Below are 14,772 nucleotides of genomic sequence, written 5' to 3' on the forward strand. Positions count from 1 at the left end.
GCCCGCCCTCTGAATGAACCGTGGTGGGTGCAGTCGATGGGCTGCCCTACATTTATGGAAAACAACGTGGGTTTGTGTGTGCCGATGTCCAAAGAAGCGCATGCATTCGGTGAAATGAGGAAAGCAAGTTCCCAGGAGAGTGAGTCCAGCAGGACAGCATTTTCAAATTGCTGGGGAAATATCTATGGTCAAATATCTGGAAGGAGACACAAGACCTCGCCTGGCCACCGCTAGAGCTCAGAAGTGGAAAGGGAGAGCTTGTGCTGTCCGCTCCACCTCCTCCACACCTGTTGACACATTTCACTGAGCACTGACACGTTTGACATCACAATAAAGAGGGCCCCTGGAAATGTGTACGACAATACAGTAACACATAAATTGCTGCAGGCTCACTGTTCCAGGGGCCCTTGGTGATGTCTGCACAATTCACGTAGATAAAAGTTGTTAGAATCTCACCTTGGAGAACGCGCACTCTCTGGGACGCAGAGGGTGCAGAAGGTGATTTGTAAAAGCAGATTGTGCCCCTTGAGAAACAAATATGAGGTTTTCAAGCCAGGCTGGGTTTCATTTCCCGAGTCGAAAAAGGATCCTTGAGCCAGTGAAGTTGCAAACAGCACAGACCTACCTCTGAAGTAAACACAAACACAGCTATGCAGAGCAGGCATCAAATGAACGCAGATGCAGACTCCAGTTGGGGCACGGAGACTGCCTCCCTGACCAGCAAAGTGAGCAGAGTGGAAGCCCCGGGATCTGCTGGGACGTCACCTTGGAACTCACACAGCATCACTTCTGCTGTACACCATCAGCAGCCAGCTGAAGCCCACCGAGAGTCCAGGGCAGGAGACCTAGCCTCTGCATCTTGATGGCAGGTGTATGGGATTGCCATTGCTGCTGCAACATGACCACGCACTTAGGGCCCTAAAGGGTGCAAATCCATTTTACACATAGAGTTCTGGAAGGCAGCAGTGCAAAATCCAGGCGCCAGCCAGGCCTGGTTTCTTCTGGAAACATGAGGGTGGAAACCATTTTCTTGCTCTCTTTGGTCCACAGGGTCCCCGCTTCAAGAATCCTTCCTGGCACCTGTGTGAGCTCTACTCCTGAGTCTGATCCTCTGGCCTCCCTCCTGTGTGCCTCTCCTGATGCCTTTGGTGGCCCTGCATAACAGTGCGATGGCCCCATCTGATGGTGTTTTAGGGAATCGCAACACCGAGTCTCGGGACAGAAAGTAGCACAGGTTCGGGTTCTGGGGATTAGCACTGGGGCACTTTGGAGGAAGGCGTGTTCTGCTCTCCACAGCCTGATAGAAAGGCACGCGGCTACGTATAATACCACTCCAAAAAGAAAGGAATTGAGACTCGGGGTTGTGTCAAGGACGTGTACGTGACAGATTATGGGCGACTTCCCCATGATGAGTAAGTCACTCAGCGTGAGAGTGGAAATCCCACAGTAAGAACCACAGAAGCCCCGAATGCTTCCTTCCAGCTTCACACACTGAGGGTCTCTAGCACCTGGAGTGTCGTCCTGAGAGGAACGTCTCGGAAGGCCCAGGTGGACAGAAGGGACTCAGGAGACATGAGGTGCAGGTGCTCCCCTGCACCCACAGACAAGGAGGGGCCCCCTGCCCCCGCTGCCTGCCTGCCTGCTACGCTCCCTTAACGTCCTCAATTTAGCCTTCTGTTTTTACTGCCAGCCTCAAAAGCTAGACACCTGTTATAAATGGTGCTTTAGCTTCCAGAAAATGGGTCCAAAAGAACTCGTCCGAAGGAGCCCAGGGGACACAACTGCGGGCCACCTGCATGCAGCTGCACACCGCTGTCCCTGCCCGAGTGCCAGGGATGCTGCCAACGACTCAGAGACAGAGTCCCCAGGCTACTCTCCAGGAGTGTGCCCTACAAATCCAACCCATATTTTCTGTGGTGCATGGGAAATGATTCCCCAAGGAAATCGAAATGATCATTCCAAAGCAGAAATAAGGGGAATGCCATTTATTAATCAAAATGCAATATGGCCAAAATGGGCAGGAAAACATCAACACTGTTCACCTCTTGGAGCAAAGAGGAAATGACAGGAGACGTCACTATCAGTAACTGTAAACGCACAAGCAAGAACATCATCTCAAAATTGTTGGAAGGTGAGCCAAGCTAGACTTGAAGCCAAACCCGTGGCCCCACGTGCTTCCACCGTTTCAAACAGCAGGCAAAATCAAGTCAGCTGAAGCTCATTGGAAGCTTCTGCAGGCAGGGCCTGCAGGTTAACAGGTCCTGTGGTCTCGCCATAGCATTTGGGTGGTGTTTGTGTGGTGGGGACCCTTTGCTGTGCTTCACTAGGTGCTGTCCTCATGAGTCAGCCTTATCTCTTTGAAATGGTCCACATGTCAAAAGTGGACCATGTGAAAGACTCACAGGAGACACAGGGAGCACCAGGGCTGCAGCAAAGCAGTACTCCTGGCCTGGGCCCTGGCAGGAGTGGAGAGGAGTGCTCGTCCCCATCTTTGAGAGCAGCATCTCCAGGTGGTTCCGACCTGGCACTGCAGACCCTGAAAGGGGCAGAGCCCGTGCCCTTCCTCCTCCGTGGGTCGGACCTTCGCGGGTGGGGAGACTGCATGCCTTCAGGAGAGTGGGGCACATCAGCCTTGAGGGTAGGGGCCCCGCTCCCACAGGAATGGCAGGCTTTCTACGCCTCTTACTTATGCACCTATCTGGCTGACTTGGGAGGAAACCTTTGTCAACCCAGCGATTAAACACGATGCACCTCGGCGGACAGAATGAAATCTCAGGAGCCTGCTCTAGAAAGTGTACGCCTGGGAAGGTGGGTTTCTCAAGGAGCTAAAGGCAAAGCTGTTCTGGGAAAGGAGGTCAGACCAGAGCGTCCTCCGGCCCCAGCCCAGCACAGGCAGGCGCAGCCCCTGTGGGGTTACTGTCACTTGGCTCGGGACTCATTCCCTCCTGCGGCGGGTTCCCAGGGAACCCTTCTCTGAAGTGCGCCGCCTGGTGCGCGATGAGGCCTGCTTTCTTTATGAAGCTCTTGGAACAGTGGCTGCAGATGTAGGGCTTCTCCCCGGTGTGGATCCTCAGGTGGATCATGAGGCTGGATCGCTGTCTGTAGCTTTTCTCACAGTGCTGGCAGGAGAACGGTCTCTCCTGGGTGTGCGTCCTCTGGTGCAGAGTGAGAGCCGTCCGCCGATTGAAGCGCTTCCCACAGCTGTGGCACTCGTGACGTTTCTCCTGCGTGTGAGTTTTCAGGTGTCCCATCAGGTTGGCCCTGTTGGCAAACCTCTTGCTGCACTTATGGCACTGGTAGTTGTCCTTGGCACAGGGCCCTCTCTGGTGCATGGTGAGGTGCGCCCCCTGAATGAAGCGCTTGTGGCACAGGGAGCACTCGTAGGGCCTCTCCCCTGTGTGGATGCGCACGTGCCGGTCCAGGTCTGAGCGGTGCAGGAAGCCCTTCTCACAGCCGGGGCACTTGTAACCCAGCTCCCCCGCGTGGATTTTCAGGTGAGTGGACAGCCGCTTCTTGCAAGTGAAGCACTGTCCACACTGGCCGCAGCGATGGGGTTTCTCTTGGGGATCCCTGGGCTTGGGGGCTGCCAGGGGCAGGGGCTTCCCTGCCGCACAGGGCCTCGGCGGGTGCACCGGCTTCCAGCAGGAGCTCAGCAGCTCCTCTGGGGCGGTGTCGCTCGGAGGTTCCAGCTTTTCACAGCCCATGGGTGGAGGAGCATGAGGCGCATTCGCGTCTAAACAAACCAAACATGGCTGCACGCTGCCCAGGTTTCCCTGCGCTGACGCACTCCCTTTGCTTTCTCTGCCGATTCCAAAACCTGAGAGAAGACAGGGCAGGCGCAGGGGTCCCCGTGTTCCAGGAAAAACGGAGAGGCGGGCCCACGAACGCTGGGCTCCCAGCCTCCAGGAAAGGTGGGAATCCCCAGGCGCCCTCCCCACCCGCTGCCCCTGAGGAAGGCTGCAGGCTTCTCTTCCTTCACCCCGGGCACCGGGGCACTGGCTCAGCCCTCACCTACCTCTCCTGGACTCAGGTGCTTGCTCCACGTGCCGGCCGCCCAGCAGCTCTGCCATCCCTGGCTCTCCCCTGCACTCCAGCAGGCAGCTCCAGCCAGACTCTGGGGTGGCATGTCCTGGCCACAGGGAAGACGGGGGAGGAAGGAGATTTCGAGTCACCCCAGGCTTTCCTGCTGCCTTGGACAGGCACCCTCTGCACATCTACTTCCTCCTCAGTCAGGATGACTTTGCCCAGAGCCTCTGCCACAGGGTTGGTGTCTGCGTGTGCCTTTTAATTCCAAGAAGACAAGAGCAAGTGAGGGGACAGGCCCAGTGTGCCTACTTGAAGCTCTTCTCCTCTGATGGTTGGCAGGGTCAGGACTCCGAGAACCGAAAGAGTTTCGTGGGAACTTTGGGAGGGAGAGTATTTAGCTGAGGGGCAAAATGCAAAGGAGATCTTCCTGTGGTGTGTGCTGGCATACGGAAGCTGAGGAGCATTCTCCTGTCGACGGCAAGGGGCAGAGAGAGGCAGGGGCCGAGGCCAACACAAACTGGAAAACTGCTTACTAGCTCCGCTTCTGTAAGAGCCGACCAAGGTGAAAGGACACCCGAATTGGGTTGGACACGAGCCCGGAGCACCTCTGCGTGTGTGTCTCAGCTGAAGCCTAGAAGCGGCTTCCTCTGCCAACACCCCGAGAAGCTAACAGTGTCCACCTAGGACAACCAGGTAACCTTCCAATACCACTCACTGTCCCCGGTGCCCAGCCGGCCCTGTCCTCACTGACAGCCCCCGTGGCTGGCATCCTGTTCTCCACACCACTTCCTCTCCTTCCTCATCTCTGGCCACCTCTGCTACTTTGCCATGAATTGTGGGTTCAAATGTTGAAGTGGAATCAAAGAGAGGATAGGGGGCTGGGGAGATAGCTCAGTGGGTAGAGTGCTTGCCTTACAAGCACAGGGCCCTGGGTTCGATCCCCAGTACTGCAAAAAAAAAAAAAAAAGATAGGATAGGATGGTGAACTCTTACCGTCACAAAACAACAACAACAAGGGAGCTGGGCTGGGTTAATCCCAAGGGAAATCTGAGTTCTGAACATCATATCAAGCCATAGGATGTTGAGACACACACACACACACACACACACACACACACACACACCTTACATTGAATTTTCCTTGAGAGGAGGCTGTGTGTTCCGGACTCTGAAAAGTGAAACCCATTTCAAATAAACATCTGCTTGAATTCACGGTTTTGGGTGTGCTTGCATTTCAAAGCTAAGGGTGGGACTCGAGGGCAAGGAGGCCCAGCTCAAATAACTCCACAGGTCCGAGGTCGAAGGGAAGCTGCCATCAAGTGAAATGGGAGGAAGCCACAGCACGGAGGTAGTGGGTGGTAGTGGGGCTGGCTGTGGCAGAAACTTGGGGCCCCAGAATACCCCCCACGAGAGGGAAGCAAAACAGTTTGCGATGGCAGGAAATGCACCTGGGTGTGCCCCCACACCATTCCCCATGGACTCGAACCTGTCAGTTCTGCAGAGTGCACCAAATGTCCCTCTGAAACCAGGCCGCACACCAGTCCCTTGTTTGGAACTGAAGCCAAAGACCTATTTAGGGACTGAAAGCAGCCCTTCAGCAGAATCGAGTAGCCCCGAGTTGTAGCACAGGGCAGCCCTGTCTCCTGGGCTTTCCCGTTGGGCTCTCATGTCCCACTGCTGCTTCCCGTAAGCACCACACACACAGCAAAGGAAACGGTCACCTTAGGTCTGTGGCCCCAGCACCAGGCTCCCAGGTGCCAGTTTTCAGAGAGGCCGGCCCAAACCAGAGCCCCTTCCTGGGTGGTAGCCCAGTGCATTTCCTGACTGAGCACCAATTCAGCCCTTCCTGCCAGTCATGGTGGTCCTGAGCAGCACTGGGATCCAGGTGAGTCCATCCCCTGGCCGATGGAAGCCCTACTCCTGTCACTCTCACAGGTTGGCATTTCCCAAACTTCTGCTCACAGCGCATGGCACCTTGACCCATTCCCGGCCCCCATCTAGCCTGTGTCCGCATCTGCCACTCTTTTTAGATACTCTTGGTTTTGGTACCAGGGATGGAACCCAGGGGTGCTTAACCACTGAGCCACATCCCCAGGCTTTTTAATGTTTTATTTTGAGACAGGGTCTCACGAAGTTGCTTAGGGCCTCACTAGGTTGCTGAGGTTGGTGCTAAACTTGCCATCCTCCTGCCCCGGCTCCCTGACGCATTGGGATTACAGGGGTGTGCCACCATGACCGGCTGCCACTCTTTTACATTGAATAGATTACCATCGCCAATACAGAACGAACCTGCCACTCACCCACAGGTTTTCCCTGACATTGGCACAATTTCTGTGTGCCAAGGCGGTGGGGACAGTCGTGGCTCCTGTTGCAGGCCAACATCAGAGCTTCTGAGGAGGCCCAAGGTAGGCCAACAGGAGCAGAGACTGACACATAAGCTGCAGCGGGAGGGTGCCTGGACACAACTGTTTGTGAGGACGTTTGGCCATGGCTATTTATTTTTATTTTTTAAATACATTTTTAGTTGTCGATGGGCCTTTATTTATGTGCAGTGCTGAGAATCGAGCCCAGTGCCTCACACATGCTAGGCAAGTGCTCTACCACTGAGCTGCAATCCCAGCCCCCGAGTCTATTTATGTCCTAAAATGTCTCTCCATCCACAGAACAAGTGATCCTTTTTCGAGAAATTTCTCCTGTGGACACATGCCCAGAGAAGGATGCTCACTGTGCTTTATGGCGTAGCTCCAGGGTGCTGCTGACAATGTTCAATGCTACTGACAAGCAAGAGGCAAGTCCCTGTACCAACTTCTGCTGCAGGGTGGGGTGCGCTCTTGGCTTTAGTCCTGATGCCAGCCAGCCTGTGTTGTGATGGAAACTGGCCTCAGCAGTGGTCATGCAGTGAACCTGACATGGCCTTTTCGCCCTGGTCCCTCTGTCCCAATCCCTGGTGTCCCTACTTAGCTCCAATTCCGCACGGGCCATTTCCATCTGGAAAGCCAAACTCACCTAGACCTACAGAACCTGATCCTCCCCAGTGTTCTCCATGTCAGTGATTAACATTGTCATCTAAGCAGTTCACTGGCCAGAAACCGGGATGCTATCTATGAACCCTTCTCGTCAATCCCGTGACCCCCTGTCAATCAACAAGTCCTCTATTTCACACCCGCTCAGTATCTTGTGAGTCACCCCTTCGGAATCCATCATCAATACCACAGCGCCCCTACTCCTGCCCACCCTGCGGAGTGCAGCAGCAGGTCTTCTCTCTGCCGCTGGGCCTCTGCACACGCAGCCCCTTCTGCCAGGGGACCTCCCTCTCCTCACTCCCGCCACTCAAAGGTTGACTCCAATCCATCCTGGAGCTAGCTACTGGCCCAGATCCCCCTCCTCCAGAGTTCTCCCCTCTCAGCCTAAAAGCTGGCGAGGGACCCTCCCGTGTGCTCTGCCAGCATGCTAGGGCCTCCAACACACGGTTTCCATCACAGATAGGACATACGGTCCCATGGACACATCTGAACTCTCCACCCAAACTGAGTGCCAGGGCAGCGGGGGCTGCTTTCACGCCGGGTGGCCTGCCTGGTCCCCGAGTCCAGCAGGATGCCTGGCTCTTCACCAGTGCTCATAATGTTGACTGTGACAATAAATGTGGAGACGTGGGGGGACACAGTCGCTAAGCCTGGGCTCTGTGCTAGTTATGGGGGCTTCCCACGTTTCCATTTTGGAACATGGGCCAATCTCCACTAATCTTCCTCTGCAGGTCTCCTTGGTGGTCTCAGTACTACACAGTGTCTTCCACGTGCCACCAAGGTGAAGCTGAGCCTGCTGGAGATAGGGGAGAGGATTCCCACCACACCTGGGGGAGGCGAGGGCGGGGACAGGGCATGGGTAGCAATGGAAGGAAACCCCAAAGGGAAGGGGAACAGGACACCGGGCATCAAGTCCACCTGGCCTCTTCTCCTGCTAGCGCCCACCCATTGGTGTCTGGGGCCCTGCATCTCAAAGGGGGGTGTGTGCAGCACTCGCTCAGAGAGCTTGTTAAACACCTACCCCAGGTGACGCTGAGGCTGAGGGACTGCTGACTAATGAGCAGGGTCATTGGTTTCGCCTCCTCCCAAAGCCACTCTACCCACAGTGCATGGTTCCCTGCTGTTCCCAGAGACGCATCTCCTTATCCTCCGCCTGCTTTGTATCCAAGAGGGCCGTTCCCATCGGGGAGTCCACGTTTCCAACCAACCCAACCTCTGAGAGCTCTCGAGTGTTCGATCACACACAAAAGAGCAGAAAGAAAACCCTTCCTTACCAGGATCCAGAAAGGGCTGGCATTCCCCAGCGGCACCATAGTTCAGCTCCTGAGGCCCTGCCTGTGGGATCCAGGCCTCTGTCACTGGGGCCTCCTGGACAGGTCCCATTCCCTGGAGTGCAGACGTCTCCAGGTGCATGTTTGGTGGCATGGGTACTGTTCCTACTGGAGCCAGTTCTTCCAAGAGCATGTCATGCATGTCGACCTGGGGGAAATGCCAGAGCCCATCACTTCAGAGTCACCCACGATCGAGCGGTGAAGTTAGTTCCACCTCACTCTAAAGCAAAGTGTTGCCGACTAGCAATACAATCAGAGCCACACGTGCAGTGGAAACTTTTTCAGTGGCCACAGGACACAATGTATAAAAGGAACCGGAGTGTTCTTGATCTTCATAGCAAGTGGAATCTAACCCCACAAGCGCAATCCGTCAGGATTTCTGCATGTAATCCATGTGAACAGTTACCAAGTTACCTGCTCTTCCCCCCAGAGCTTCTGCACGTGCTATGCGGTTTACACTCCCAGCAGGTCTCAATCAGCACTGGCCACGTTTCACTTGCTCGAGAGGCACACGTGGCTAGTGGCTCTTGTACTGGGCAGGGCAAGACTAGAACACTTGAAGATGAAATCTTGCATGGTAAACAAAACGAAGAAGACAGAAGGGAAGGGAGACCACAAACGCATCCTGCTCTGGGGAGGCAGGACCTTTAGCAGCCTCCTGTTCAGGCCTCTATGTGCCCTGAAGCCAACAGCTCCTGCAGAGCCCTGCCCCACGTGGGACCCAGCACCCTGACACCCTGCTGGAAGCACATGCTCCCCCTCGCAGACACACCACCCTCCCCTTCCCCTCAGCCCTGCCCTCCCCAAACAGAGGCATGGTGTGGTCCTTCTGAACCCAGGGCAGTACCACTGCCCCTGTGGCGTATCCAACATATGCTGGCTGGTGCCGGCTATTGGGATTCCAAGGATCGGGATGGGAGCATTGCTCACAAAGCAGAGCTGTCCCAGGTCCCTCCCAAGTGGGCAATTCCCCCTCGAACATTCATGCAGTTAAAGAGCACCTGCCAAGTACCACATTGTGGTGACCAGATACTGACAAAGTGTTTTTGCACATTTTAGCATGACTTGGATTTCCTAGGTCTGCACTGTGCAAATCAAAGCATGATCCCACTGCTTGTTCTGAGTTCCCAAGACAGTTTGCCAGGTGGGGAGATCGTGTGGCCAGCAGCAACGGTGCACAGTGCTTGAGCCTTACTCCGTTTCTAACTGTCCCATCCCAGTGACTCTAAGCAGAGATGTAGGCATCTCACAACTTCATGATGAGACAGCCCCGACATGTTTATGCAGAAATGCACATTCGTTAAGAACCAACTGTGTTCATTCTCCTTTTCAACCTCTCTGGACGCTACTTGACCCACAGTAGACAGACTTTCTCTGAAGAGCCAAAGAGTAAATAGAGTGTGGGCTACATTTACCCTGTCATTTCTTTTCTGTCATCCTCCTCATTTACATTTACTTGTTGGGATTTTATTTTATCTGTATAAGAGTTGGAAGCCAGGGCCGTTTTAGCGCTGAGCTACACCTCCGGCCTTGTTATGTTTTATTGGAGACAGGTTCTCATCTCGCTAAGTTGTGGAGGCTGGCCTCGAACTTGCCATCTTCTGGCCTCAGCCTCCCAGGTGGCTGGGAAGGCAGGCCTGTGACACCACGCCCAGCTCCTCTTTTGGGGGACCGATTCATCAAGAAGGTGAAAATCACCAGGGGTTTGCAGGGCACATACCAACGGGCTGTGGCCAGATCAGGCCTGCAGGCCATAGAGCAAATTATTGAAGCTCATGGTGGATGCCTGTGGGTAGTTGATGTCATTTGTGAATTTCACTTGTGGACAATTCAGGAGACATTACAGAATATGTGCTGGGGATGGAAGACAGGGTCTGATAGGGTTGGGAATCATGGACTGAGATGCTGACTCGAGGGGAAGGGAGAATGAAAAGGGAATTGGAGAACTACTGGGGCCGTGGACTGACACACAGACAAAATGAGTGGTCCAGGCCCAGCTGCCTTAGCTCCTCTTTTGGACTAATAACCCAAACCCCCGACTCTTGTCTCACCTCCAGCGGTGGTATGTGGCGCTGTCTCTGCCAGTCTTCTATCAGGGCCAAAAGTCTTTCTCTGCTCTCCGGGCCGTACGCGCTCACCCAGCTCTCCATCTCCGTGGGCAGTATGGTTAGGAATTGCTCCAACACCAGCAGCTCCAGGATTTGCTCCATAGAGCGCATCTTGGGCTTCAGCCACCGACAGCAAAGCTCCCACAGCCTGCTGAAAGCTTCCCGAGGCCCGGCCGCCTCTGTGTACTGGAACTGCCTGAAGTGCTGGCGCAACACCTCGCAGTCATTGCTGTGGTCGTGCAGCATCGGGTCCCCCTTGCACAACCAGGCGGCCTCCGTGGCAGCGTCTGCCCTGAGCGTCATCGGCCCTTCCCGGAGTCGAGTTTCTCTGCAGCCCGAGGTCTCAGGTTCCAGGCCCTCCTGGAGCCGAGGACAGGGAAACGGGAGAGAGAAGACCCAGCCCTGAAGACAAAGGGGCACTAGACTCTGCCCTCCAGTTTGAGGGCCTGCCGACACACAGCCACCGACTCACTCCCCAGGGAAATGCACGTGCACATCCGACTCTGCGCCCAGTCCCCAAAGGTTCGCAGAATGCCCGAGCCCCAGCACACACCCTCTAGAGCCATGCTGCCCAGCACGTCAGCCGCTGGCCTCACGTGGCTGAGGCAAAAGTGGTGAAAGAAGGAGGAAGATGGCAGAATAATGTGAGGCACCATTCCTCTCAGCTCGGCTACCCAGAACTCAAACAGCAGGAATACCACTTCTCTCTGAGGCTTAGAGTGAAAACCCCTGAGACTGGAGGGGCAGCCTGCCCTAGCCGAACCAGACTGCTTGACGTGTCAATGGGCTACTCATCAAAACAAACAAAAAACAATAAAAAGAGAACCTCTCCACCGGAGTTTATCAATCGTCCGCTATGCAGGAGCCATCCGTGAACTGCAGCCCGGCTGAGCCTAAGGAAACGGAAACCCAGACCTGAGAGTTTGCAGCTACTAGGGCTGCGTGGGCAGGTCTGAGCCCAGCAATCCTGTGGAAAGTCGGAAACTGGGAGCATTTTGCCAGGGGATCACGGGTTAGAGAGCCTGGAGAGAGCCGGGCTCTCCCAGCTCTGCGACTCCCGAAGCCTGCGGGGACTGATGGGGCTGGCTACAGTGGGTGGGAAGGTTGGAAGAGGGGGCGAGGGCATCTTGCTCTCAGCCAGCCCAGCCAGCTGGTCTGGCGCCCACCAGGTCCCTGGGACCCACTCGGGCCAGCATTCACCAGGTCCTGGCACTAGCCCGGTCCCTGACTCCCTCCCCAGTCTGGCATCCACCGATCCCCCCTAGTCCCGCCAAGTCCGTCATCCCAATCCCCAGTCTCCCAAGCCCTCCCTAGCCCCCACCCCAGCCCATCGCTCCCAGCTACTCTGCCGGCCCGCAGATCTCAGCACCTGGTCTTGACCCGCCCGATACAGAACAGCTGCCCCGACAGGTGCATACATCCCAACGCCCAGCCCTCAGGACCACCTGGGAGAGAAGTGCCTCACTGGGAATCCAAAAGGGTGGGGGTGGGAAAGATGGAGATAGGAGACTAAATCAGAGACCAGGAATTGTGGGGTCCGCAGGTGACCTAAGTGGCCAAGATCAGGCTCCTACATCACACGAGTGAAAACCAAAGGAGATTCCTGGGGTGCAGTCTTCCAACGTGGCCTGGCAACTGTCTTTATATATTTTGTCTTCACCATCCTGAGGGTGGGGCTACCATCAAGCTCCAGACAACCCCACCTATCAGCAGAGAAGGGAAGCTGAGAAACTTTTGAATACCAACAGAAACATCTGTTCAATTTTCCATCAAGATCCTTCTAATCTCTCTCTCTCTCACACACACATCTCTACCATTTTTGAAACCAAGTATTTTTCATGCATCACTTTATTGAGGACTGGGATGTCTGAATAGTACGTTACACTCCTGTTGTGTATTCTTTTATTTTACATATATATATATATAATTTTATATATACCTGTATATTTCCTCTCACTTATTAGTTTCCCTGGATTCCCTATCTCTCTACTCTCCTGCTAACAGCCAAACACTATTGATTCCGCTTTCACTCTTCCTATAGTTTTTACTTCTCCCTTCTTTCCTCCTTCCTCATAAACATCACATCCTACACCGCTTCTGTTCTCTCTTGATCCACCATCTGAAATTGTAAACCCTTTTGCAAATTAACTTTTTATAGTGTAGACAATAACTGAACACAGCATTTCTGCTTATTGCAGCAAAACTGTAGACGTCTTAATAGGAGTTATTTGGTTTGAGGCTGCATATTGTTTGCATTGGGTGCTGTTAATATTGGTCTCTCCCTTAAAGGCGAGGTACTGGAAGCCGTCAGGGACATTATAACTCTACAGGGTAGAAAGTGTACAGCCTCAGATCCACACTGCTAGATGGGAAGGCACACAGACAACATGAATAAAAAAAAGGGAATAAAGTGCCCCAAACGGACCAAGATGCTCCAATAACAGAATCCACTGACAACACAGTAGAAGAAATGCCAGATGTGGCATTTAGAAGGCACATAGTTAAACTGATCTGTGACAGAAAGGACGATGTAAAGAGTGAAAGCAGAGAGAAATGTCAGGAGGTGAAAGATCACTTCAATAAAGAGATAGAGATTCTGAAAAGAAATCAAGCAGAAATCCTCCAAATGAAGGAATCAAATTAAAAATTGAATGGAAAGTATCACCAACAGAGTATGCAACCTGGAAGGCGGAACCTGGGGCAATGGAGACAAAATATGTAATCTTGAAAATAAAGTTGACCACCCGGAGAAGATTGTAAGGAACCATGGACAGAACTTCCGAAAATTGTGGGATAACATGAAAAGACCAAATTGAAGACTTATCGGGATAGATGAAGGCGCGGCGATACAAACCAAAGGAATGCACAATCTTTGCAGTGAAATAATATCAGAAAATTTCCCAAACCTAAAGAGTGAAATGGAAAATCAAATACAAGAGGCTGACAGGACCCCAAATATACAAAATTACAGCAGACCCACACCACAGTACATTATAATGAAAATGCCTAACGTAAAGAATAGGGATAGAATTTTAAAGGCCGCGAGTGAAAAACAGCAGATTATGTATGGGGGGAAACCAAGTCGGATCTCAACCGATTTCTCAACCCAGACCCTCAAAGCTAGGAGGTCAGGGAATAACATGTAGCAAGCTCTGAGAGAAACTAGATGCCAACCAAGAATGTTGTATCCAGAAAAATTATGCTTCAGACTTGAAGGTGAAATAAAAACCTTCCATGATAAACAAAAGTTAAAACAATTCACGAGTAGAAAGCCTGCACTGCAGAACATTCTCAACAAAATATTCCATGAGGGTGAAATTAAGAAAAAAAAAAGTGAAAACCAGCAAAGGGAGGAACTACACTAACGGAATAGTCAATGCAAGGAGAAACTAAGTCAAATTAAAAACCAAAACTAAACCAAAATGACCAGGAACACAAGTCAATTCTCAATAATAACCTTGAAAGTTAATGGGCTAAAGTCATCAATCAAAAGACATATACTGGCAGATTGGATGAAAAAACAAGACCCAACAACATGCTGTCTCTAAGAGACTCACCTTCTAGGAAAAGACATCCACATACTGAAGGTGAAAGGATGGGAGAAACATATCACTCACCTGGACTGTGTAAACAAGCAGGGGTTTCCATCCTCATAGCAGATAAAGTGGGCTTTAAGCCAAAGTTAGTCAGAAGGGACAAAGGACATTTCATACTGCTCCAGGGAATCGTGCATCAGCAAGACATGACAATCGTACATATGTATGCCCCAAACAATGGAGCATCCACGTACGTCAAACAAACCCTTCTCAATCTCAAGAATTAAATAGACCACAGCACAATAATACTGGGGGACTTGAACACACCTCTCTCACTACTGGATAGATCCTCCAAACAAAAATAAGCCAAGGAAGTATACAATTAAATCACACAATCAATGGTTTAGACTTGAACAGACACAACTAGAATATTTCATCCATCAACGAGCGATCACACATTCTTCTCAGCAGCTCACGGACCCTATTCTAAAATAGGCCATATCTTGTGCCACAAAGCAACTCTCAGCAAATCCAAAAGGATAGAGATAATGCCCTGCGTTCTATCAGATCCTAGTAGAATGAAATCAGAAATCAACAATAAAATTAAAAAATAGAAGCTACTCTAACACCTGGAGACTAAATAGTATGCTATTGAATGAGGAATGGATAGCAGAAGAAATCAGAGATGAGACTAAAAGAAAATGCCTAGAGGAAAATGAGAACACCGGTAGAACATATCCAAATCTCT

The 14,772-nt window shown here is 52.5% G+C and overlaps 1 protein-coding gene across 1 annotated transcript; it reads right to left on the minus strand.

The window, feature by feature from the left end:
* Window positions 1-2,855: 2,855 nt before the first annotated feature.
* On the minus strand, window positions 2,856-10,734 carry LOC124971667 (zinc finger protein 449-like). Its single transcript, XM_047535327.1, has 4 exons — window positions 10,432-10,734; window positions 8,324-8,528; window positions 4,016-4,129; window positions 2,856-3,817 (listed from the first exon to the last, which is right to left on the minus strand). The coding sequence occupies exons 1-4, from the start codon at window positions 10,732-10,734 to the stop codon at window positions 2,856-2,858; spliced, it is 1,584 nt and encodes a 527-aa protein (XP_047391283.1).
* Between the last annotated feature and the right edge of the window lie 4,038 nt (window positions 10,735-14,772).

The sequence above is a fragment of the Sciurus carolinensis genome, chromosome X (assembly GCF_902686445.1).
Source record: "Sciurus carolinensis chromosome X, mSciCar1.2, whole genome shotgun sequence".
NCBI lineage: Eukaryota > Metazoa > Chordata > Mammalia > Rodentia > Sciuridae > Sciurus > Sciurus carolinensis.